The 24,842-nt window shown below is 43.2% G+C and overlaps 1 protein-coding gene across 4 annotated transcripts in view; it reads right to left on the reverse strand.

Moving 5' to 3' along the window:
• The window catches only part of TFCP2L1 (transcription factor CP2 like 1), a 68,646-nt gene that overhangs the window by 42,470 nt on the left and 1,334 nt on the right, over positions 1-24,842 (reverse strand). For all 4 annotated transcript variants that reach the window (XM_027562745.1, XM_027562737.1, XM_027562729.1 and 1 more), the window contains one exon: positions 22,506-22,657. In XM_027562745.1, coding sequence (XP_027418546.1) covers positions 22,506-22,657 — 152 coding nt within the window. The remainder of the gene's footprint in view (positions 1-22,505; positions 22,658-24,842) is intronic.

The following is a 24,842-nucleotide window of genomic DNA, read 5'->3' on the forward strand; positions in this document are numbered from 1 at the left end:
AAAAGCAGAAGAGTAAACCACAGCCTAGAGACCCCTTTGAGAGGGGATTGCTTCCGGGGCAGGGGTCAGGGAAATCACAAGATGCTCGGCTTGTCTTAAGCATCTGGCAGTGCCAAAGTGAGGACATGCTCAAAAAAAGGATGGAGGCATGTCACAGCATCGTGGGGGCCAATTGGAAGGAGCCCCCAGTAGTCAGAACTGGAACGATTTCAGAAACAAAACTGGTAACAATAGTATTGAATTTCAACAAAGAAAATAAATATCCACTTATATACTGATACAATGGTTGTGGGTGGTTTAGTCGCTAAGTCGTGTTCAACTCTTTTGACCCCATGGACAGTCTAGAAACCCCATGGACAGTAGTAGCCTGCCAGGCTCCTCTGTCCATAGGATTCTCCAGGTAAGAATACTGGAGACTGATACAATAAATAAGTGAATAAATAAATTAGTAGTAGATAAGAGAAAGCTCTTACAATAGTGTTTCAATTACTATATGTAGAAAGAAATATCTTTTCCACTCCAAAATATTTATTAGTTACAAAGAGGGACATTGTAACTTCACAGTGGAGAAGCCTAGCAGACACTCAATCATCAAGGTTAATACCATCAGCAGTAAGACATTGTCAGTGTCATGATTCCCCAGTATGGTGCCCTGGCAAGGGCATCATGTCGCTTCAACCCCAAAATGCAATAATCTCAATATCATCATTTAAAAACATCAGATAGGGACTTCCCAGGTGGTCCAGTGGTTAAGACTTCACCTTTCAATGCAAGGGGTGCAGGTTCGATCCCTGGTTGGGGAGCTATGCTCCCACATGCCTCAAGGCAAAAAAACCAAAACATAAAACAGAAGCAATACTATAACAAACTCAATAAAGACTTTAAAAATGGTCCACATCAAAAAAACCCACAAAAAACAGAAAGTGGTCACAGATCAGAGGAGACCAAGGAAATATTTCAACAATATGCCATGTGGGATCCCAGACTGGAATCCAGACAGAAGCAGGACAGTAATGGAGGAACTAGTAAAATTCAATAAAGATGTGGTAGAGGTAACAGAATCAAGCCTATGGAATTGCCTGCTTTCAATCACCATACCATGGTTACATAAGATGTTCACATTATGAGAAATGGGTAAAAGGTAAGCAGGAACTGGCAGCAGTACTAGTTCTGACATTCTATGTCTAAATTAGCCTCTCCTCCCCGCCCAGCCCCACCCAGAACTGGGGCTAATAGACCTGACTGCAACCGGCAATCATGCACGTTGTTGACTGATTCCAAATCAGGGGCCTCTAGATCCCTAGATAGGTGATTAACATCTTTCAAAATCGCTCAGTTTGCTCTCAGTACTAGGAATGGTATGGCTTTTTCCTGTTTCATTTTACACTTGGTTGTTGCTGATTCATAGGAAATTCACTACTTTCTACATGTTCAACTTCTCGGTAGCCACTCTACTGAACCGAATCCTTCATGTATGGAAATGAGCAACATGGAATGGCAGATATGCAACCTGTTCTGATTTACAGAATGTTAACTGCATTTGGTCCAACCTAATACAAGGTTTCCTACAGCCCAATGAACAAAGTGAAGTGAAAGTCACTCAGTCATGTCCAATTCTTTGCGACCCCATGGACTATACAGTCCATGGAATTCTCCAGGCCAGAATACTAGACTGGGCAGCCTTTCCCTTCTCCAGGGGATCTTCCCAACCCAGGTATCGAACCCAGGTGTCCCACATTGCAGGCGAATTCTTTATCAGCTGAGCCACAAGGGAAGCCCTTGAACAAAAAGGCAGGAAAAAAATTGGCAATAAACATAAACTGCCGGCTTGTTTTTTAAGTAAAAGGAACGCAAAAGGCATACAAACACCTGAGAAGATGGCTCAGTTTCACTCATAACAGTTGATGGGAAGAAAGTAAGTGTGAACTAAAATCCAGAGCAGGGCTTCTGTGGTGGTCCAGTGGTTGGGAGTCCACCTGCCAATGCTGGGGACATGGGTTCCATTCCGGCTCCGGGAAGATTCCACGTGCTGTGGGACAGCCAAGCCCCTGCACCACAGCTACTGAGCCCGAGAGCCCTAGAGCCTGCGCTCCGAAACTAGAGAAGCCACTGCAATGAGAAGTCCATGCACTACAACAGAGTAGCCCCCAGCTGCCACAACTAAAGAAAGCCCACACAAAGCAGCAAGGACCAGTGCAGCCAAACATAAATATGTAAATAAATCTTTAAAAAAATAAAGTAAAATTAGGAGCACATTTTCTGTGCACCTATTAGAAAAAATTCCAAAGGCTGACAGAGTCCAGACAGGGATGCGGAGAAACAGGTACCCTCCTACATAGGGGGGAGGGGTGCGAACAAGTAAGTTAACAGGACAAAGGACAGCAGAGGGTAGAAAACCAAATCTCTAAGATAAGGTCAGGACAGTGACTTCCTCAGGCACCTCCCCTCCAAGCCTGGCCCAGCAGGAACTGTGTCCTGGGCTAGGGTTCCTCACAAGCCTTTGATCTTGAAAGGGGGAGCCAGACCCTCCTGGTTGATCATATTTCGACCATCACTGTCTGGCCCCTGGCAGCCCCATTTTCTGTCTCAGCCTCTGGTACGTGAAGTACACCCTGGGGCAGTTACTGTTGGGGCAAACAGTGTTTATCAAGGAAACCCAAAGCAACCAAAAAGCAACCAAAGCGCCTCTTTTCCTTACCTCCAGGCTACCCAGGAGAGCAGGCATCTCAGGGAAGTGCTTCATCCTCAGCCTCTGATCAGATTGGAGAAAGGCCAAGGGTGGGGGTAGCCACACTGACTCAGGGGCCAAGCTCAGGTGAGCACAGGACCTATACCCTCCTAGGAATCAGGGAATCAGGGGAGCAGTCCCTCTAGGCATGTGTTCCCAGGAGCATCTGGTGGCTTCACTGTCTGCCCTCTGCCTACAGAGGCTGGGAAGCTGGTGCTCAAAGAGAGCATAAAACAGACAAACTCTCAGAGCATCCTCACAGTGTTGGAGCCTCTGGCTTCAGTTTGCTCCTGAGACCCAGTGGCAATCCCGCCTTGAGGTCACCTGCTCCATGGGATGCTGGTAAATGGCTGATGGAGGCCACCAGAAGAGGGTTCCGTCACCCCACCTTTAATCCATCAAAATGATGGACAATTATAACTGCTAGATGTGGAGAAACTGAAATCCTCCCGTATTGCTGGTTCAACATAAACTAGCAAAGCTGCTTTGGAAAACACCCTGGCAGGTCCTCAGAAAGTTAAACATACAGTTATCCAGGAACTTCCCTGGTGGTCCAGGGGTTAAGAATCTGCCTTCCAATGGAGGGGACATGGGTTCCATCCCTTGTCGGAGAACTGAGATTCCCACATGCCTCAGAGCTCCTAAACCCACGTGCCACAACTACAGAGCCTGTGCACTCTACAGCCCAAGCTCTGCCATCAGAAAAGCCCCCGCGTGTGCAACAAAGAGCCTCGAGTGTGGCAACTAAGACCTGATGCACTCAAATAAAATTTTAACTTTTTTTAAAAAAGTTACCACAGGACCCAGAAATTTCTCTCCTAAGTGTATACAAATGAGAAATGAAAACATAGTTCCACACAAAGACTTGCACGTGAAGATTCATAGCAGCATATTGATAATAGCCAAAAAGTGGGAAAAAACTCAAATGTTCGTCAACCAAAGAATAAATGAGGTAGGTTCACACAGTGGAATACTAGTCAGCAACAGAAAGGAATGAAGTTCTGATACTTGCTACATCATGGATAACCCTTGAAATTATTATCCTAAGTAAAAGAAGTCAGCCCCATGAGACCACCATTTGTATTATTCCACTTATTCCAGAATAGACAACTTTATAGATAGAAGGCAGATTAGTGGTTACCAAGGGCTTGGGGAGTAGAGGAACAGGGGGCAGGCAGGAAGGGAATGAACACTGACTGCTTCCAGGTGCAGAGTTTCTTGTAGTGACTTTTTCATTTATTTACTTGACTAAACTAAAAAACAATGACACTTAAATGGTTATATGAATGTACAGGGCATGTGAACTGCATCCTAATAAAACTTAAAAAGAGAGCAAGATCAGACTGAAGTACAACTCTGTCAAATAGGGCAAGTCACACAGCCTCTATTGGTTTTCATGGACCACCACCAATACAAGAGGGTTGAACAGGCCAGATCAGAGCCTCTCAAGCTTTTTTTTAGAAAAATATTTATTTATTTATGGCTGTGCTGGGTCATCGTTGCTGTGTACCAGCTTTCTCTAGTTGCAGCAAGCTGGGGCTACTCTTCATTGAGGTGAGCAGGTGACTCATTGTGGTAGCTTCTCTTATTGCGGTGCGCAGGCTCTAGGTACATGGGCTTCAGTTGTTGTGGTGCACAGGCTTAGCGGCCCCTCTACATGTGGGATCTTAGTTCCCTGACCAGGGATTGAACCCATGTCCCCTGCATTGACAGGCGGATTCTTAACCACTGGGCCACGAGGGAAGGCCTTCAAGCTGTAGTACATTCATAAATTACCTGGTCACTTGCAGGGAAATGCAGGTTCTGATTCAGATACCCTGTAGCAGACCCCAGATTCTGCATTTCTAACCAGGTGAAATGCAGGTGCCACTGGTCCACAGACATTCTCAGTAGCAGGGCAGGAGGGATGGCACCTCAGGTCCTCTCCAGCCCTAATACTTCAGGAATCTCCTCTGGTCCACCTCTGTGAATTCCCAGAGCAGGTATGGTTTCTCCTTCCCACTGAGGACATATATCATTCCTTAACCACCCAAATGGGAGCTTCCAGGACCTGGTGCCTGGATGGAGACCATGTATTCTCCCCATGAGAAGAATGTCAAGAAATTCCCAAGTGTGCCTGAGCACAGAACACCTGGCTGGGCGCAGGAGAGTTCTCAACCTGCAGGGCAGAGCCTTGAGTGGGCAGGGACTCAACTTGTCTTCAGAAGGTACAGGTTTCTTGGACTTCTCTGATGGTCCAGTGGCTAATGCTCCAAGCTTCCACTTCAGGGGTTGTGGGTTTGATCCCTGGTGGGGGAACTAAGATCCCACATGCCAAGTGGCGCAGCCAACAAATTTTAAAAATAATAATAGTAAAAGAAAGCCTAGGTCTTTCTTTCTGGAAGAAACGGAAAACAGCACTATTCTCAAGGCAGGGGCTCTTGAACCCTAGGATACATAAATATCAATAACAGGACACTTTACACAGATTCCTGCCCTTCCCAGCTCTAACCTGGCAGGAAACACACTCCAGGTGACTCCGATGCTAGTGGTCCAAGGCCCAGACACTGTCCCAGAGCTGCCATGGAGAGAAGACAGAACTGCTCTCCAAGAGACTGCCAGGAACCCATGCCACAAGCTGGCATGTCAGTTCCACCCCCCGACCCCTCTTTCCCCATCAATCAAAGGGGTGGGATGAGATGCCTCTCAAGGAATCAACAGGACATTCCTGCATAAAACAGGTGAGGGGTAGAGAAGAAGGGAGCAAGGGAGGCCAGCTGTCTACCTCTGGCCTCCAGCCAAGACTACATCAACCCAAACAATCGGTTTCTTTGCTGGAGGGCTTTGCAAGGAAGAGTATCCCAGGAGGAACCGCAAGAGGGACAGAAGAGTCCAGAGAAGGAGAATGAGATGGGGGACACCAGCTCCTAATTAACACAAAGAAGGATTTCTTCCCCTCCCTGTTCAGCCAGGGGCTCACGACTGGCCCCACCCTTAGTTAACTGCATGGCCTGGAAACACTCAATTTTTCCTTTGGGCTTCTTCCTTCTCTTGGGAAAGGAAATGGTTGGAAGGATCATGGTACCTACTTGAGTATAGCAACTCCTTTAAAGCAAGACACAGGGACTTCCCTCGTGGGCCAGTGGCTAAGACTTCTCGCTCCCAATGTGGGGCCTGGGTTCAATCCCTGGTCAGGCAATTAGACCCCACAAGCAACTAAGAGTTCACATGATACAACTAAAGATCCTTCATGCCACAGCTAAGACCCAGTGCGGCCAAATAAGTAAATACATTGTTTGTTTGTTTGTTTTTAAAGACAGAAAACTTTCCTCAATCAGAAAAGAGAATCCATATACATTCTTTTAAGTTGCAGTACATTCATTTCTAGTGTTGTGTGTTTGTTTCTGCTGTACAGCAAAGTGATCCAGTTAAACATATATCTATATCATACATCTATTCTTTCTCAGATTCTTCCCCATTAGAGTTTTTTGTAAGATAATGAGTATAGCTCCTTTGTTATTTATTTATATATTGTAGTTTGTATCTGTTCATCTCAAACTCCTAGTTTATACCTCCCTTCTTCCTCTTCACCTGGCCCCCACCTGTCTGCTTTGGTAATAATAAGTTTGTTTTCTGTACACATTCTTCTGGGAACTCCCTGGTGGTGCAGAGGTTAGGATTCCACTGCAGAGGTTAGCTTTCACTGCTGAAGGCCTGGGTTTTATCCCTGGCCAGAGAAGCCATGCGGCACAACTCCCCCTCCAACCCCTGCCAAAAAAAAGATTATATACATTCTTCTAAGTTAGTAATTCTAACCATACTTCAGTGGTCCCTGAAACCTAACTCAGGAACCCATTTGCACAGAGCAAAATGGGTCCATCTACTCCTGACCTTTTTTCCTGCTCCCCTTCCCTCCAAACAGCCAAATTTAGTGGCCGAGGGAAATAATACTTATTGAGACCCACTTAAACATGACTATCTTTCCACAATGCTAAACAAATTATAATGCTTCTGACCTATGCAGTGACCAAAGTGAAGTCAATTAAACCTGGTACCCCTCCCTGACCCCCTCCACCACTCCTCCTGCCCACTGAAGGTCTGTCCTGGTGGCCAGGCCTGTGTTTGGTTCAGGAGTAGGACTCTCAAGGCTCTAGGCGGACAGTTGTAGCCCCCAAGCCACTGACCAGCAGAGCTGCTCTTATCAGAAGTATTCCAATGAGGTTGTCTGAATTAAGGGCTTGAGGGGCTAGTTCTTCTGACCTTCTCCTGGAAACTTGGGGATGCGCTGCTTTGACTGGTTTTACAGTAAAAAGCCAAGGTACTTTGGAGTGGGGAGAGTAAAATCAAGCTACCCAAAAGCTTTTCTGCCCACGCTGAAGAATGTGTCAAGTCAATGAGCAGATTAGACTCATCACAGAAGCCTTCAAGTCCACTGCAGCGGGGTGAGTCCTCAGACGTTACAAACTCTGCTGCTGAATGCTTGGCAGCACTTAATAAAGATGCAACCAGGTCCACCTTTGCATCTTGACTGAGGACAAAAGGCAGGTCCCCAGAAATTCATCCCCTGGAGTGATGATGGCTCATCTGGAACGCCAGACACTGTCACTTGCAGAGGCGTCAAAACAGTCCCAAGTGACAGGGGCCCAAAACATGGTAAAGACATCTCTGAAGAACGTAGAGCATGTTCTGAAGGAAAGAAAAGATGGGAGAGTGAAAGGAACACAAAAAGTGCTGGGGAACTTCACACAAAGGGAATGGGAGGGCAATGATAAAAGGAGGCAGCGAAAATCTCTGAAGATGATATGCTCACTTGCTCTCCTGAGAGACTTCATCAATGATGGCAACTTGACATCAGCCAAAAAGAGGGAGTGAGAAGATGCAGACCAATATTGTCACTCAGAAGTCATTCTGAAGAAACTCAGTGATTTTGTTAAATATATCCTTTAAAAATCTAGAGAGAGAAAAGCGGAGTATTTTTAAAGTGACGTGAAGAAAATCAAATGCGGTAGCATTTTCAGTTCAAATGCAAAGTCTCCAACCAGCGTAGGCATCTCCTCAGTGTGAAAATCCAGAGGCAGACAGTGAGATTCCAAAATTCCAGCTGAAACTCAACACTGCCTGAATTCCACTATAAACATGAAAGGTAACTTTGCAGAAAACTAGTGGATGAGAGAATTTACTGTTTAGAAACAGGAGCTTCTCAGAGTGTATGAACACACCAAAACCTGACTCCTACAGGAAGATGATGAAAGACCTGGAGAAATGAAAGATGGATCAACTCCAATGAGAAAAGAGCTCAAGAAAGTTTGTTGGGAGAGTCACAGACATAGAAAACACACCTGTGGTTGCTAATGGAGAGGACATTGGGGGATGGATTGGGAGTTTGGGGTGAACAGATGCAAACTATTATACAGAGAACAGATAAACAAGGTTCTACTGTGTATCACAGGGAACTATATTCAATATCCTATGATAAACTATATGGAAAAGAATATCAAAAAGAATTTATATAGGCCTAGAGTATGCTTTACAAATGCAAACCAACCAACCTAGAGTCCATACCCCAACCTCCTCCTCTTTTAGGCTTTCAGAACATCATGCTCCACATGCTCCAGGCCACTGGTCCCCTGCATTAATTGTTCCAGAGACTGATGGGTACCAGACACCTAGGGACAGCCTTTTTGCCACAGAGGCAATCCTAACCCTGCTTACTCTGCCTCGCCCACTCCTTCCCCTAGAAACCATACAAAAGGGTCTTATTCTCCCTGTGTTCCCTCTGCTTCCTGACTGACCCTGGTGCCTCTCCCTATAGCTCTCTACTGCAGAACCATGAGTAAGAAACTGCCTTTTTCATGGTAATGTCTCCTATCTTTTGGCCTCACAATACCTGAAAAATAATAAAACCTCCACTGAAAAGAGACCAGGACATCCCCTGCATCATCACGTCCCCAAGGGAGCACGAGGGGTGAGCTACAAGGGCTCGACGGCTCAGGGTAATGTGGAGGCTGGATTCAGATTTACAGCCAACCTCTGCACATGTACCAGCATGGCAGGACAGATGATGTCTCTCTTCTCTTTAAATTAATCCTGATGGAGGCCACCTTCATTTCATGTGTTACTTCATGGATGCTGCATTTGTTCTCATATTGTAATTTCTGATATAGTGTTTCTAGATGTTAATGAAAAACTGCTGCCTGCCGTGTGTGTGTGTGTGTGTGTGTGTGTGTGTGCGTGTGTGCGCGCGCGTGCGCGCACACGCGCACATGTCCGAGTCTTTGAAACCCCATGGACTATAGCCGGCCAGGCTCCTCTGTCCACAGAATTTTCCAGGCAAGAATACTTGAGTGGGTTGCCATTTCTTCCTCCAGAGGATGCTCCCAGCCCAGGGATCAAACTCAATGCCTCTTGCACCTCCTGCAGTGGCAGGAGGATTCTTTTCCACTGAGCCACCTGGGAAGTTCTGCCATATCAGTAAACAAAGGATGTTACTGTCCTCAAGTCCTCACACTGCAGCTGCCTCACCCTCCCCAGCAGTGCACCCCGAGGGGACTCCGGATGAGAAAGCACAGAATGCTGGCCCCAGATAGCTGAGGTGCACATCAAAGGAATGATCTCAGTGAGCCCAGACTCTTGCATCTTCCTGTACACAGAACAGTGGTAAATTCCTTAATTTAGGATGCCTAATTTTCTTTAACCAACAGTAAGTGTTTGATGTTCCCACAATCTGGTTTTTGTCGAAAAACTCCTATATACCCTGGCTCCTTCATCACCTCTTCAGAGCAGTCCCTCAGAACAATCTGAGAGACTGTGTAACAGGCTCTCTCACGTCCTTAGAGAGTCTGCCAAATAAAACTCTCAGTTTTTAAGTTGTGCATTTTTTTAGTCAACACAGAATATAGATTTTTAATATATCATTCCCAGTTTCTTAGACTCTGTGGACTAGACTGCCCAAGTATTCTAGCTTAACTAAATGGTCCCCTATTGCTTAAAGCATAACTGATGCTTGACAAGACCAGAAGAAGACATCTGAAATGTTAAAAATCATCTTCTACATGCTGAACTGTAAGAAATCTGTACAAGGAATCTTCTAGTTAAGTAAATGCTGATTGGTTTTAAAAACAAAGAAATTCTAAAAACGCAATCAACAAAAATAAAAACCCCAGTTAACTTCTAAGTATATTTATTAACTGATTAATTTATAGATGCATTATGAGGAATTGACATTTGGGAAAACACTTGTTCCTTATTTTGTTGGGATTTTTCTAAGTTTTGTCATATGGTTTATAATATTCTTTGCTGAGAAAACATTTCTAAACTTTATGGAGCCCAAATAAAGTATACTGGCACAGCAAAAAGAAAACAAACAACAACAAATACCTCAGTTAATTCTCAAGACAACACCTTAAGTTGTTCTGTATTTTACAGAAAACACAGGTGACAATTTCAGTAATGCAAGAGGACAGAGAGCCAGGAATTGAACATGGGTATAGCCAGCTCCGAAACACCTGGCTTTCAATCTGCTACCAAGTTCCTAAGAATGGTTACTTAAGTGTTATCCAAACTGGTGTTAACAATAGAGACAAAGGTTTTTTCTTTTAATTTAATGGCACATGCTGAATATCCTTCACGGATATACATAAGGAGACACCTCATGCTTTTTATGGCTACATAGTCTAACAAATGAAAGCTCTATATTCAATAGGTTATTATGCGACAAATGATGGTTATTTGAAAAGTAACAGAGTTGGATTCACCTCATTCCTTACATACAAAAATAAGTTCCAAAGTATGAAACACTAGGGGGAATTTTTTTCTAAAAAAACAGGTGAATAAAAAAAATTTTTTTTAATGTTTAAAAAAAGGAATTCCCTGGTGGTCCAGTAGTTAGCACGTGCTCCTTGGAATAAAGTTATGACCAACCTAGACAGCATATTAAAAAGCAGAGACACTACTTTACCAACAAAGGTCCATCTAGTCCAAGCTATGGTTTTTTTCAGTAGTCATGTATGGATGTGAGAGTTGGACTATAAAGAAAGCTAAGTGCCGAAGAATTGATGCTTTTGAACTGTGGTGTTGGAGAAGACTCTTGAGAGTCCCTTGGACTGCAAGGAGATCCAACCAGTCCTGAATATTCATTGGAAGGACTGATGCTGAAGCTTAAACTCCAATGCTTTGGCCACCTGATGTGAGGAACTGACACATTTGAAAAGACCTTCATGCTGGGAAAGATTGAAGGTAAGAGGAGAAGGGGGAGACAGAGGATGAGATGGTTGGATGGCATCACAGACTCAATGGACATGAGTTTGAGTAAACTCTGGGAGTTGGTGATGGGCAGGGAGGCCTGGCATGCTGCAGTCCATGGGGTCGAAAAGAGTCAGACACAACTGAGCAACTGAACTAAACTGAACTGAACTGCAGGGAAGGAATGGAGACACAGATACAGAGGATGGAACTGTGGACCCAGCAGGAGAAAGAGAGTGGGACGAATGGAGGAAGTAGCATCAGCACATATACACTACCACGTGTAAAATCGATACCTCGTGAGATGTGCTGTACAACATGGGGAGCCCAGCCTGGCCTCTGTGATGACCTAGAGGGGTGGGATGGGGAGAGAAGACGGAGGCTCAAGGGGGAGGTGATATACGTATAATCATGGCTGGATTGTGTTGTTGTATGGCAGAAAACAAAACATTGTAAAGCAATTTCCCTCCAATTAAAGAATGAATTTTTTAAAATTAAAATAAATTTTAAAAAATTAACAAAAAAGGGAATTCCCTGACAGTCTAGTGGTTAGGACTCAGCACTTTCACTCCATGCCAAAAAATATTTTTTTCAGAAAAATAAAGTAAGTGAATATTAAGATCTTAAAGCGGCGAAGGCCTTTAACCATGTAAAATAAAGAACAAGCAAATGAAACCAAAATGAATAAAATATATGAAAGTGTGGGAAAATATGTCTAACACATTATCCCAAATAAGCAAAGAGCCCATCAGTTAGTTCAGTCACTCAGTTCTGTCCGACTCTTTTCGACCCCATGGACTGCAGCATGCCAGGACTCCTCGTCTATCACCAACTCCTGGAGTTTACACATGGACATCACCAGATGGTCAATACCAAAATCAGATTGATTATATTCTTTGCAGTCAAAGATGGAGAGGCTCTATACAGTCAGCAGAAAGAAGACCGGGATCTGACTGTGGCTCAGATCATGAACTCCTTATTGCCAAATTCAGACTTAAATTGAAGAAAGCAGGGAAAACCACTATACCATTCAGGTATGACCTAAATCAAATCTCTTACGATTATACAGTGGAAGTGACAAATAGATTCAAGGGACTAGATCTGATAGAGTGCCTGAAGAACTATGGATGGAGGTTCATGACACTGTACAGGAGACAGTGATCAAGACCATCCTCAAGATAAAGAAAGGCAAAATGGTTGTCTGAGGAGGCCTTACAAATAGCCATGAAAAGAAGAGAAGTGAAAGGCAAAGGAGAAAAGGAAAGATATACCCATTTGAATGCAGAGTTCCAAAGAATAGCAAAGAGATAAGAAAGCCTTCCTCAGTGATCAATGCAAAGAAACGGAGGAAAACAACAGAATGGGAAAGACTAGAGATCTCTTCAAGAAAATACCAAGGGAACATTTCATGCAAAGATGGGCACAATAAAGGACAGAAATGGTATGGACCTAACAGAAGCTGAAGATATTAAGAAGAATACACAGAACTATACAAAAAAGATCTTCACAAGCCAGAAAATCACAATGGTGTGATCACTCACCTAGAGCCAGACATCCTGGAATGTGAAGTCAAGTGGGCCTTAGGAAGCATCATTACAAACAGAGCTAGTGGACATGATGGAATTCCAGTTGAGCTATTCCAAATCCTGAAAGATGATGCTGTGAAAGTGCTGCACTCAGTATGCCAGCAAATTTGGAAAACTCAGCAGTGGACACAGGACTGGAAAAGGTCAGTTTTCATTCCAAACCCAAAGAAAGGCAATGCCAAAGAATGTTCAAACTACCGCACAACTGCATTCATCTCACATGCTAGCAAAGTAATGCTGTAAATTCTCCAAGCCAGGCTTCAACAGTACGTGAACTATGAACCAGAAAAACATCTACTTCTGCTTTATTGACTATGCCAAAGCCTTTGACTGTGTGGGTCACAACAAACTGGAAAATTCTTCAAGAGATGGGAACACCACACCACCTGACCTGCCTCCTGAGAAATCCATATGCAGGTCAGGAAGCAACAGTTAGAACTGAACATGGAACACAGACTGGTTCCAAATCGGAAAAGGAGTACGTCAAAGAGCCCACACAGATAAATAAAAAATGACTTTAAAAATCCACTTGAAAAACGAGTATATCTGATGAAAGACAAAAAAGCATGCTGCTGCTGCTAAGTGGCTTCAGTCGTGTCCGACTCTGTGCGACCCCATAGATGGCAGCCCACCAGGCCCCGCAGTCCCTGGGATTCTCCAGGCAAGAACACTGGAGTGGGTTGCCATTTCCTCCTCCAAGGCATGAAAGTGAAAAGTGAAAGTGAAGTCACTCAGTCATGTCCGACTCTTAGCGACCCCATGGACTGCAGCCTACCAGGCTCCTCCGTCCATGGGATTTTCCAGGCAAGAGTACTGGAGTGGGGTGCCCAAAAAAGCATAGAAACAATAAAATCAAACATGAGAAAATATTCAACATCACTGAGGAAGTGAAAATTAAAACAGGAATACCTTATATTTTCCCCACTAATTGTGTGTGTGTGCACGCTCAGTCACATATGACTCTTTGCAACCCCATGGACTGTAGCCCACCAGGCTACTGTCCATGGAATTTTCCAGGCAAGAATACTAGAGCAGTTGCCATTTCATTCTCCAGGGGATCTTTCCTACCCAGGAATCAAATCTATGTCTCCTGTGTCTCCTGCAATGGCAGACAGATTCTTTACCAGTGGGAAGCCCTCTACCAAAGGTTAAAAATTATTGGCAAAAGTACAGAAAAATAGACTTTCTTCATTCATTCAGAGAAGTTCTGTGTGCCAGACACTGTACTAGTGAAAGAGATACCCAAGGTCTCTGCCTCAGGAAGTTTATGTTCCATGTGTGTAGAGATGGAAGAGAGATGATAAAGGAGAAAGTAAACAATAATTCAGATAGTATCATTCATAAAACAACAAATGGGACAACTCCATTGACTCCACTGCATGCCAATAAGGCAGCATCAGCATTTATCAAAATGTTGTGCCAGCTAGTCTATTTCTAGATATTGATTCTACAGATATTCTCACTTTTTGTTTAAATATAAAGATATGTGTACATGGATGATCAATGGAGTGCTGGGTGTAATTATGAAAAAATGGGAACAATCCTAATGTTCCTCAACAGAACAAATTATGCAATATCCATACAATGGATCAGAAAGACCCAGAGGAAGATCAGCTTGTTTGTTTGTTTTTAATGTATACACGCGGAAGATTTTGAGGATATTTGCCAAAATAGTATACATAATAAGATCTCTTAAAAAAAAGAGACAAACACATTCCTATAAGTGCATATGTATGTGTACCTATATAATTAGACATACATTGATTAATGTATGACTATAAGATTAGGCATACATGGTTTAATCTATGACTAAGAAAAATCTTGGAAGTGGAATTATGAGAAGTTATTTACAGTACAAATTTCTGTACTGTCTGGCTGTTCTGTTTTACGAGAAATATGTGCTATTATTATACTCGGCAAAGAATAAGGGAGAAAGCGTTAAAAGATAAAAAGTAATGTATTCAAGGATCATTTGGTTTCCTCAGTTTATATTCCCAAACTTCAGGCTAAAAATTAATCTGGGAAGAAAACTTCAGCAAAGGAAGAAGGATAACAAAGTAACTAATCATTTGCCTCATTCCTTAAATTCAAAGTTATAGATATAATTGGGGAGAGGGGGAAATCTGTGGCTTTCTATTTGCCAGACGTTAGTTCTTCACTTAATTTTCAAGGCAACCCACAAAATGAAACCTGGCTTGATTCCACAGATGAGGAATCTGAGGGTCTTAGAGGCTAAGTGATACCCCTAGAGCAGAAGTTTCCTCACTTCTAGGATCCCAGAAAACAAGACTTCCTGCTGGGGGCTCTTATCTTCTGGCCATTCCCTCAGGTCAGGTGGCTGGAGAGCAGGAGGGAGAGGGTGGGGCAGGAGAAACTGATTATGGGGTTTTGATGCTGTTCCAGGAGGCATTTTTCTCCCGGCCCCATTTGGATCCTTTGCTTCCTGCCCTTCTCCCCTATAAAGCTCATATTCCCTCCCTCAGAGGTGCATCTGGAGTTCCAGGTGGCAGACACAGCTCCTGGAAGCACCAGCCTAGAATCCTGCCTGTGAAGGAGTCCCTAGGAAAACCAAGTGCCTACCCCTTCAGAACTCCCTTCAAGATCACATCAATGCTGAACTGCTCCCCAAGCTTGCCTGATTTTGCCACCTCTCTCAGCCTGTAAAATGGGAATAATACATTTTAGGAGAATTACTCAAAAGGGAACACCAGGAAGTGCTTTGGGAATTGTAAAGCCTAGGGTCCCCACATTGCAATTAAAGTACGCCTAACACAACAGCTCACATCATGGAGGAAGGAGTCCAGTATTTTCTGTAATCAGTTTTAAAGACAGTATTTTAACACTCTGAATAGGAATGTCCCCTGCGGGTTGTCTATTATTTTGTTGTACAATGAATGAAGAACTAACAGAAAAGTTCAGCAGGGCTTCCTCCTGCCTTTAATCTACCCCAAAGCTACCATCTTTCAATTCTAAGGGGTACAATTCTTAGTTCTAGAACCAACCTTATGTTAATCTTTCAATTAGGAAAAGAAAGATTAAAACAAAAAAAAAGTAAAACAAATTCAAAGTCCCAATGTGATGACCACAATAGCTTTCAAATAGGATAGGGGAAACATATATTCACTTTATTATTAATAATGGTTAATATGCGAATGGTTACTATGTGCTTCCCAGGTGGCACAGTGGTAAAGAGTCCTCCTGTCAATGCAGGAGATGAAGGAGACACAGGTTCAATCCCTAGATCAGCAAGATCCCCTGGAGGAGGAAATGGCAACCAATTCTAGTATTCTTGCCTGGGATATCCCATGGACAGGGGAGTCTGGTGGGTTACAGTCCATGGGGTCACAAAAAGTCAGACATGACTGAGGACTCACGCATGTGCCAGACACTGTTTTCAGTGTTCTTTCTGCATTAACTCATTTTACCTACATAGTACATGTTTTATTTCCTTCATTGTATATGTGAGGAGTTAGAGGCATTGGGAGGTAAATGGCTTGCCCATGGGGACTCAACCTCAACAGGGCGGTTGGAGACCTTGGCCTTCTGGTCTACCTCTCCAGTCATTCACACTCCTCGTTGGGTTCCATACTCTGCTGCTACTGCTAAGTCCCTTCAGTCATGTCCAACTACGTGCCACCCCACAGACGGCCTCCTACCAGGCTCCTCTGTCCCTGGGATTCTCCAGGCAAAAACACTGGAGTGGGTTGCCATTTCCTTCTCCATTGAATCACTTAGGATTCTTCACAAATAGTACGCATAATTGCAACCCACCCTGCCCATTCTTGCCTTCGGACATGGTTTTTCTGTCACTCTCCTTCCAATGGACAGGAAGTTTTATTCCATGAATGAACATAAGACTCTTGGAAAAATCCACTACTGTATTTAAAATTTAAGAGTTGTTTTGGTAGGAAATACCAAAGCTTTCTTCATAACAAGCCATGCTTGCAAACTTGTTCTTATCGCAAAACCAGAATTCCCTACACAGATTGCCTGAGGTTCTCTTTCTTCTGATCTTTCTGACTCCTCCCCCACCACCTACATCATCTCTTCCCTCTGGCTCCAGTCTTCAGGAAAGATGTCTCCACAGTGACCTTTGACCACTGACAAAGAGGTTGGCCTGGAGTTTGCGGACCTCCCTTCAACTGCTATCTACCCCTTCTCCTTAGGACTCCATTTCAGAGGAAGAGCACAAACTTTGCTTCTCAAACCATTTTCACTGCATACAAAATTAGTCATGGGGTTGATGACAGAACACTTACAAGGAACACACCTTATCCAAGTCATGATGTAAGGCAATGAACTGACACTACACTGAGAAATGAGTATCCAATGGTTTAAATGACTTTGGAATTTACAGATCCAGCATCCTTCTTATGTGAACAATGCAAAGAAACAGAGGAAAACAATAGAATGGGAAAGACTAGAGATCTCTTCATGAAAATTAGAGATATCAAGGAAACATTTCATGCAAAGATGGGCACAATAAGGAACAGAAATGGCAAGGACCTAACAGAAGCAGAAGTGAATAACAAGAGGTGGCAAGAGTATACAGAAGAACTATAAAAAATGGACCTGGATAACATGATGGTGTGGTCACTCATCTAGAGCCAGACATCCTGCAGTATTCAGTCAAGTGGGCCTTAGGAAGCATTACTACGAACAAAGCTAGTGGAGGTGATGGAATTCCAGCTGATCTATTTAAAATCTTAAAAGATGATGCTATTAAAGTGCTTCATTCATTATGCCAGCAAATTTGGAAAACTCAGCAGTGGCCACAGGACTGGAAAAGGTCAATTTTCATTCCAATCCCAAAGAAGTACAATGCCAAAGAATGTTCAAACTACCTCAACAATTGCACTCATTTCACATGCCAGCAAGGTAACGCTCAAAATCCTTCGAGCTAGGATCAATAGTACGTGAACCAAGAACTTCCAGATATACAAGCTGGATTTAGAAAAGGCAGATGAACCAGAGATCAAATTGCCAACATCTGTTGCATCATATAAAAAGCAAGAGAATTCCAGAAAAACATCTACTTCTGCTTCATTGACTATGCTAAAGCCTTTGTGTGGATCACAACAAACTGTGGAAAATTCTTAAAGAGATGGGAATACCAGACCACCTTACCCGCCTCCTGAGAAATTCTGTATGCAAGTCAATAAGCAATAGTTAGAACTGGACATGGAACAATGACTGGTTCAAAATTGAGAAAAGAGTACATCAAGGCTGTATATTGTCACTCTGCTTATTTAACTTATTTTCAAAGTACATCATGAAAAATGCAAGGCTAGATGAATCACAAACTGGAATCAAGATTGCTGGGAGAAATAGCAATAACCTCAGATATGCAGATGATACGACTTCAATGGCAGAAACCAAAGCAGAACTAACTAAAGAGCCTCTTGATGAAGGTGAAAGAGGAGAGTGAAAAAGCTGGCTTAAAACTCAACATTCAAAAAAATGAAGATCATGGCATCTGGTCCCATCACTTCATGACAAATAGATGGGTAGAAAATGCAAACAGTGGCAGATTTTATTTTCTTGGGCTCCAAAATCACTGTAGATGGTAACTGCAGTTGTGAAACTAAAAGACGCTTGCTCCTTGGAAGAAAAGCTATGACAAACCTAGACAGCGTATTAAAAAGCAGAGACATCATTTTGCCGACAAAGATCCACAGAGTCAAAGCTATGGTTTTTCCAGTAAGAGTTAGACAATAAAGAAGGCTGAGAGCCGAAGAACTGATGCTTTCAAAATGTGGTGCTGGAGAAGACTCTGGAGAGTCCCTTGGACAGCAGGAAGATCCAACCAGTCAATCCTAAAGGAAATCAACCCTGACTATTCATTGGAAGGACTGAATGAAGTTGAAACTCCAATACTTTGGCCACCTGATTTGAAGAGTGGACTCACTGGAAAAAAACCCTAGTGCTGGGAAAGATTTGAGAGCAGGAGTAGAAGCGGGTGACAGAGGATAAAATGTTTGGATGGCATCATCGACTCAGTGGTCATGAATCTGAACAAACTCCAGGAGACAGTAAAGGACAGGGAAGCCTGGTGTGTGGCAGTCCATGGGGTCACAAAGAGTTGGACATAACTTAGTGAGTGAATAACAGCAGCTTAGTCACTAAATTGGGTCAGACTCTGGGGACCCCACAGACTGTGACCCACTAGGCTCTTCTGTCCATTGAATTCTCCAGGCAAGAATACTGGAGTGGGTTGCAATTTCCTTCTCCAAGAGATCATCCTGAACCAGGAATCAAACAGGGTCTCCTGCATTGCAGGCAGTTTCTTGCATTTCAGGCAGATTCTATACCAATTGAGCAACCAGGGAGTTATGACAATAATATGTCCCAAATAATAACAGAAACTAGTGAAATAATATGCAGACATTTTATTTTTTTTATTCCTTCAACTTTTGTTCTGTACTGGGTAGAATTCTAGCCTGGGAGAAGACAAAGATAAAGGAAATGAAGCCCTTGATGAGCTCAGAAGCTAATGTGGAAGATGAAATTTATTAGATAATCATAATCTAGATGCAGACATTTTAAGTGGTGTTTGAGGTTATAATAGAAAATATTATAAATATTTAATAAAATCAAAAAACAACTTTATAAAGCATACAATCTCATTAAAATAATTAACTATAGAAGGAAGATTCAATGGCTATAAAAATTTATCTTAAGAATAAGTGATTAAAAATGTCTAAGAGACATATTTTCAAGCTATAATTAGTGCAACTAGAAATGGGGCAAGAATCAATGAATATCAGGTGTACAGGAAAACATCTATACAAGGGTCTGTTTCTGGACTAGTACTTTAGAATATGGCTTTTCAAATGTTTCAAAGTGTCATTTAAACCAGTGAGACTAAGAGATAAACCAGGTGTCAACTAGTAGGTTAACTATTTAGAAAAATAAATAAACTTAGACTGTTAGATCACATCACAAATTTCCAGTGCAATGTATGAAAGTATAAATCCCACTGGTAAGGCTAGGGAAAAAAAGAAATAAATATATTTTATGCAGTAATAAGCCAAAGTATCACTAAATGACATTATTATTTCCAGAAGACTTCCAAGTGCACTGCAATGTAAAAATTTAGAAACATGAAATTTAGGAAACCACTAAGTTGATTTTGGGGTAGGCAGGCATTCTAAACATAAAAGAAAACTTATTTTAGAAAACTGAAAAGGTTTGATAATATATACTGAAATTCAATATCTACACTGAAAAAAAACCCATGATATATATCTCACACATAAATCTAATTATCACAAAATAAATATAATTGTCACATAAATACATATATCACAAAAAATATATATTCTTCATATAGGGTAAGCTTTTACAATCAGTAAGATAGAACCATCCCAGTAAAAAAGTGTGTGAAGAACATGAACATAACTGATGGAGAAATTTAAAAGATCAATAAATATATTTTTAAATATTCAGCCACATTAGCAATGATATAAATGCTAGTTTAAGATTAAATCCTGTTTCACTAATGAGGCAAAAAGCAACAATATCCAATATAAGAGACAGTAAAACATACCCTACTGGCTACCTTGTAAATTGGTACATTCAGCTGAGAAGTCAATTTGGCAAGATGTAGCAAAAGCCTTACTTAACTCCTTTGAACCAGTAAGTGTATCTCTGATTTATATTTATCTAAAATAATAATCAACATTTCACACAAAGACAACTGAAAACTAAGTATTCATACCATGAGACTAGTCAAAGTTAATAGAACTCTGAAATACTATGCAACCATTACAAAAATGTAATCTCAGAGCATTTTTATTAACACGAGACAAGCTCATAAATATAGTAAACAAAGAAAACAGGGCATATATCTGCAGTACTGTAATAATTTTAATTTTACATATGCGAATATGTAGAAATATGGTTAGCAACGGCTCTCAGGTGAAACTAGAGATTTCAATTTAATTTTTAACTTACTTCCTTTTAAATGATCCAAGTTTTCTATAATGAACATGTATTATTTTCTTGTTTTAAAATTTTCATTGGAGTATAGTTGATTTACGCCATTGTGTTAGTTTCCAGTGTAGAGCAAAGTGAATCAGTTATACATATACGTATGTCCACTTTTTTTCTTTTAAGATTCCTTTCGCACATAAGCCATTATAGAACAGTGAATAGAGTTCCCTGTGCTATATAGCAGGTTCTGATTAGTTACCTATTTGATGACATGTATTATTTTCAATAATCGGGAACATATAACTAAAAAAGAAGATTTAAAGTAAATACACCAAATTAACCCCTGGGCAGCTCTTTTTGCCTCTCTTTCAACTTATCTATATTGAGCAAAGGATAACTCCTTTTTAAAAGAGGTAGTGTTGACTGTCAAACATTGCCCAAAGGTGACTGATTAAAGAAAGGAGGAAAGGAGTTGAGGGAAGGTACAGGAGACAGTAAAGGCCTTACAGATACGGTGGGAAGCAGTGGGAGAGATGGGCGCACTAGACCAGCAGCAGGTCCAGCAGGGCCTCAGACCCCACGACCGGCCAGGAACAAGAACCACCCCAGACCCCAGCGCTCTGTAAACATCACCCAGCTTCTTCATGCGACACTCAGGCAAGAGAGCAGAGGCCCAGGGGAGGACAGCTGCTGCTTGAAGGTACCTAAGTTGGTAGCATCTGACCTTCCATGAAAGAGAAAGGAAAATGGCCAAAGCCATTCCACAAACAAGCACAGACACACAGAGGTATTCTTCCACCAGCCAAGACACCTGCCATCAGGGGTCACCAGCCTCAGCAGATGGAACATAGATCTCAGGGCCTGAGCCAGGTGCCCGAGAGCTGCCTAAGCCTGGCCTGGGGACCCACTGAGGCCGCTGAGCCACTCACAAGGATAAGCATGCCCATCCCCTGGCCACATCCAGAGGCAGACACAGAGCCATCTGCTAATTCTGAGCTCGTTCCTGGCCCAGAAGCGGGCAGGTTGAGCTGTCAGAGGTAAGCCTGATGGCAGGCTGAACTTCCATCCCACCCCCACCCCATCTGGACTTCCGTTCCCCAAATCAGGGAATCAAAGTTCTACAGAAAGGAAGCTGCCCATGTAAGATAAATTGTAACCACACTGCTGCCCCCGCCACCACCTCCCTCCAGAAAGCACTGCATCCCCCAGCTCCTTGGCTCTTCCCACTCGAAATGGAAGGGCAATGATTCCACAGGATGCCAGGGCCTCTGAGGTGATCCAGGGAGGAAGGACAATCAACACAGACACATAACCACACAAAAACCACAGAAAGGTCATCGGTTAGGCCACTGGTCCATGTGTCCTGATAAAGAACATCAGAAATGGAAACTGTACTTCACACACCTTAACTCTCTCAAACGTCACAAAATAACACTTCTCATTTTGCACGTGAACACACTGAGGCTCCAAGGGGAAGTCACAGAGCTGGGAAGGGCTGGGATCGGAATGCAAAGTTCAAACCCCGTGCCATTTCTGCCAGGACACGGTAAGCACGCTCGTCCCCATCGCTACAAAGGGCTACTGCCTGGCACATGTGGAATCCAGCCTTGAGGATGGGCCTTCCCATCACTGATAGGTGCAGTTCCAGAAAGGGCAGCTGACCCCGTACACCAAAGGTGCTCAATCTATGTCCAGGAAAGGGCACCAGGTGTGGCCCCAGCAAATAGCAAGTATAACTATGGCCGCCATTCACCGAGCATCATCTGCTCCCTGGAGGGCCCACATGGAATGTGAAACACTGTTTGGCCTGAGTGAGACACAGCTGATGTGTCCACTTTGGGGGAAGAAAACACTGAGGCTGGGAAGTCTCACAGCTAGGAAACAGATGCCATCTGACAGCAGAAACCCTTCCCAAACCCCATCTCTCCCACCATGACGAGGCAACAGGCCCAAATGAGTCATTCAGGTCAACTCCCCACTGCTGGGTGGCACCCTCAGCCCCCAGGCTCCACCCTGGCCCGGTGCTCCAGCACTACCTTGGTTGAGGTAGGTCAAAGTCTCTTCATGCAACTTCACAGCTGGGGATGTGGCGGCACACAGCACATACTGCAGGGGCGGCAGGCGGGCCTCGTTCTCAGGGGACAGTTGGGGCTCCTCCTGCTTGAAGATGGGCAGAGCGAGGACGTCGCTGCAACACACAGGAGGGAGGGGTCAGGAGCAGGGCCCGCGGAGCCAACGTGCAAAGGCAGGACTAAGTGGCCAACCTCGGGCAGCATCAAGGGCAACACAGCCCAGCCTAGCGCAGCTAGCAGGTTCAGCTCCCTACATGACGTCACAAATACTCTAAAATGCTTCCCAATGGAGGAGACCAATCCTGGATGATTCTACTTTCACTCCATGACCTTTGAGAGATTTATTCAGATGTCTCATGGTTTCCATCCACAAGTGTCTGGCTTTTATAACAAGAACTCGAACAAAATATTTTATTTTTTAAATAAACTCTTCTAGCTATTGGTCACATCTCAGACCAAGACAATCCTGTCCTCTAGGATCTGTAAACCATGCAAATACAGAAACTGTCTACTTCACTCATAAAAACTGAGACATACTTCCACACTTCTAAAAAGAAAGGACAGCTGGCCCATAAACCTATTTTAAGGGTCATGTTAATATCTCTTAACTGCAAAACAAGAACAACCATGGTTTCAATTCAGTTTTCTCACCCAAACGGAATATACTGAGATGCTCAAAGATTCTTTTCCTCCACCTCTAAACAAAAATTCCCATCAGATCCAAAAAATCAGCTTCACATCAGCCTAGGACTGGAGAACTTATTTCTAGATGTGCTTTTTTAAGTGCATCCCCAAGGAAAAACAAAATCTTTGAGAACATGAATGACTTGCATGCAAGAGGGACTTGGTTAAGCTCTCTGGATTATGAAGAGATTACAGCATGGACACTGGCGCCAAAAAAGGGTCCTGTGCCCTTATCTCCATAAGCCTCCACCCTCCGAGTGTCCCGGGTGCTGAATCAGATTCACTGACCTCACTTCACTATGTAAACAGCAGAGTCACTGATACAATCTATTCCTCATACAACACCACACACAAGTATCTAAAACACAAGCCGGGCACATACCCCAGCATGTCAGACCAATTTTCAGAAGGAAAAGTCCAGCTGTGGCTCACCTAGGAACCTTCTGTATGAAGGGCCACCCCTGCCACCACCCACTGCCCTGGGTCCCCCACCTCATGCCTTCCCTTGTCCAGATTGGGGCACATGCCCAGTCTAAGTGGTTATCCAGGAACGGGGGGAGAAGCAAAAAGATGATTCCCAGGGGATTGCATAATTTCATGTTTGCCCAGACCATGTTAAGTTAATAATCCATGGGCTGCTGCCTTTAAATTAAAAAAAAAAAAAAAAAAAAGGTGGGAGTAGCCAGGGTTGGGGGAAGAGCCATCACTCAACAGTAACTTATTTCAATCCTGGTATCCTTATCTGCTGAGGAATAAAAGTCACCAGAACATCAAACAGAAGTAGGGAAGAAGGGAGTACAGACCAGTACCCCAGGAAGGTCACACAACTTGAAGAAATGCTGCACAGTGATGAGATGACCAAAATTAAATGCACAAACCAAGCAAAAGAACAAGATCTTCTTCACTCTAAGGGGACCAGGGGCATGTTCATGGACCCTCCCCATGGCATCCATCAAGGTCAACCTCTCCAAGTGTGAAAGCCCTGGCTTCCAAGAAGTAACATAAAAAAAGAGAGTGTGGACCAAATGAGTCTTTATCCATGGTCCCCATATGACCCCAGAAACCCATATGGCCTTATAGCACCTTTTACCCCAATTCCCAACCACCTCACCAGGATGAATGCAATACCAAACTCTTACAGTAAGGGCACCTCTAGTTCAAGAGAATTATTCCCTAAAGGGATGACATTTTCGGTGTCCAGGAAGTTTTACATACATTCACTTCTTCACTCAGGGTCACCTTCAAAGTCATTTATAAGGTATGGCAACAAACTGAATGGCTACAAACTAAAATTGAGGCAAAATTACAACTAAAATTGCATCCTGCGATACAATAAAAATGTATTCCATTGTAGCATTTCGGGTAAGTGAATGGACACAATCTTCTACCAGAGATTAACATCTGCCCAGTGGGGAATTCCCTGGAGGTACAGTGGTTAAGACTCCTGGCTTCCACTGCAGGGAACTCGAGTTCAATTCCTGGTCAGTGAACTAAAATTCCATATACCACACAATGCAGAAAAAAAAAAAAAAAAAAAAATCTGCCTGGTGGGCTTAACACCTTCCAGAGGAGCCTGCCTCTGGTGGATCACCATGGTCTGCTGTGAGACATAATTAA

Source organism: Bos indicus x Bos taurus, chromosome 2 (genome assembly GCF_003369695.1).
Source record: "Bos indicus x Bos taurus breed Angus x Brahman F1 hybrid chromosome 2, Bos_hybrid_MaternalHap_v2.0, whole genome shotgun sequence".
In the NCBI taxonomy this organism is placed as follows: Eukaryota; Metazoa; Chordata; class Mammalia; order Artiodactyla; family Bovidae; genus Bos; species Bos indicus x Bos taurus.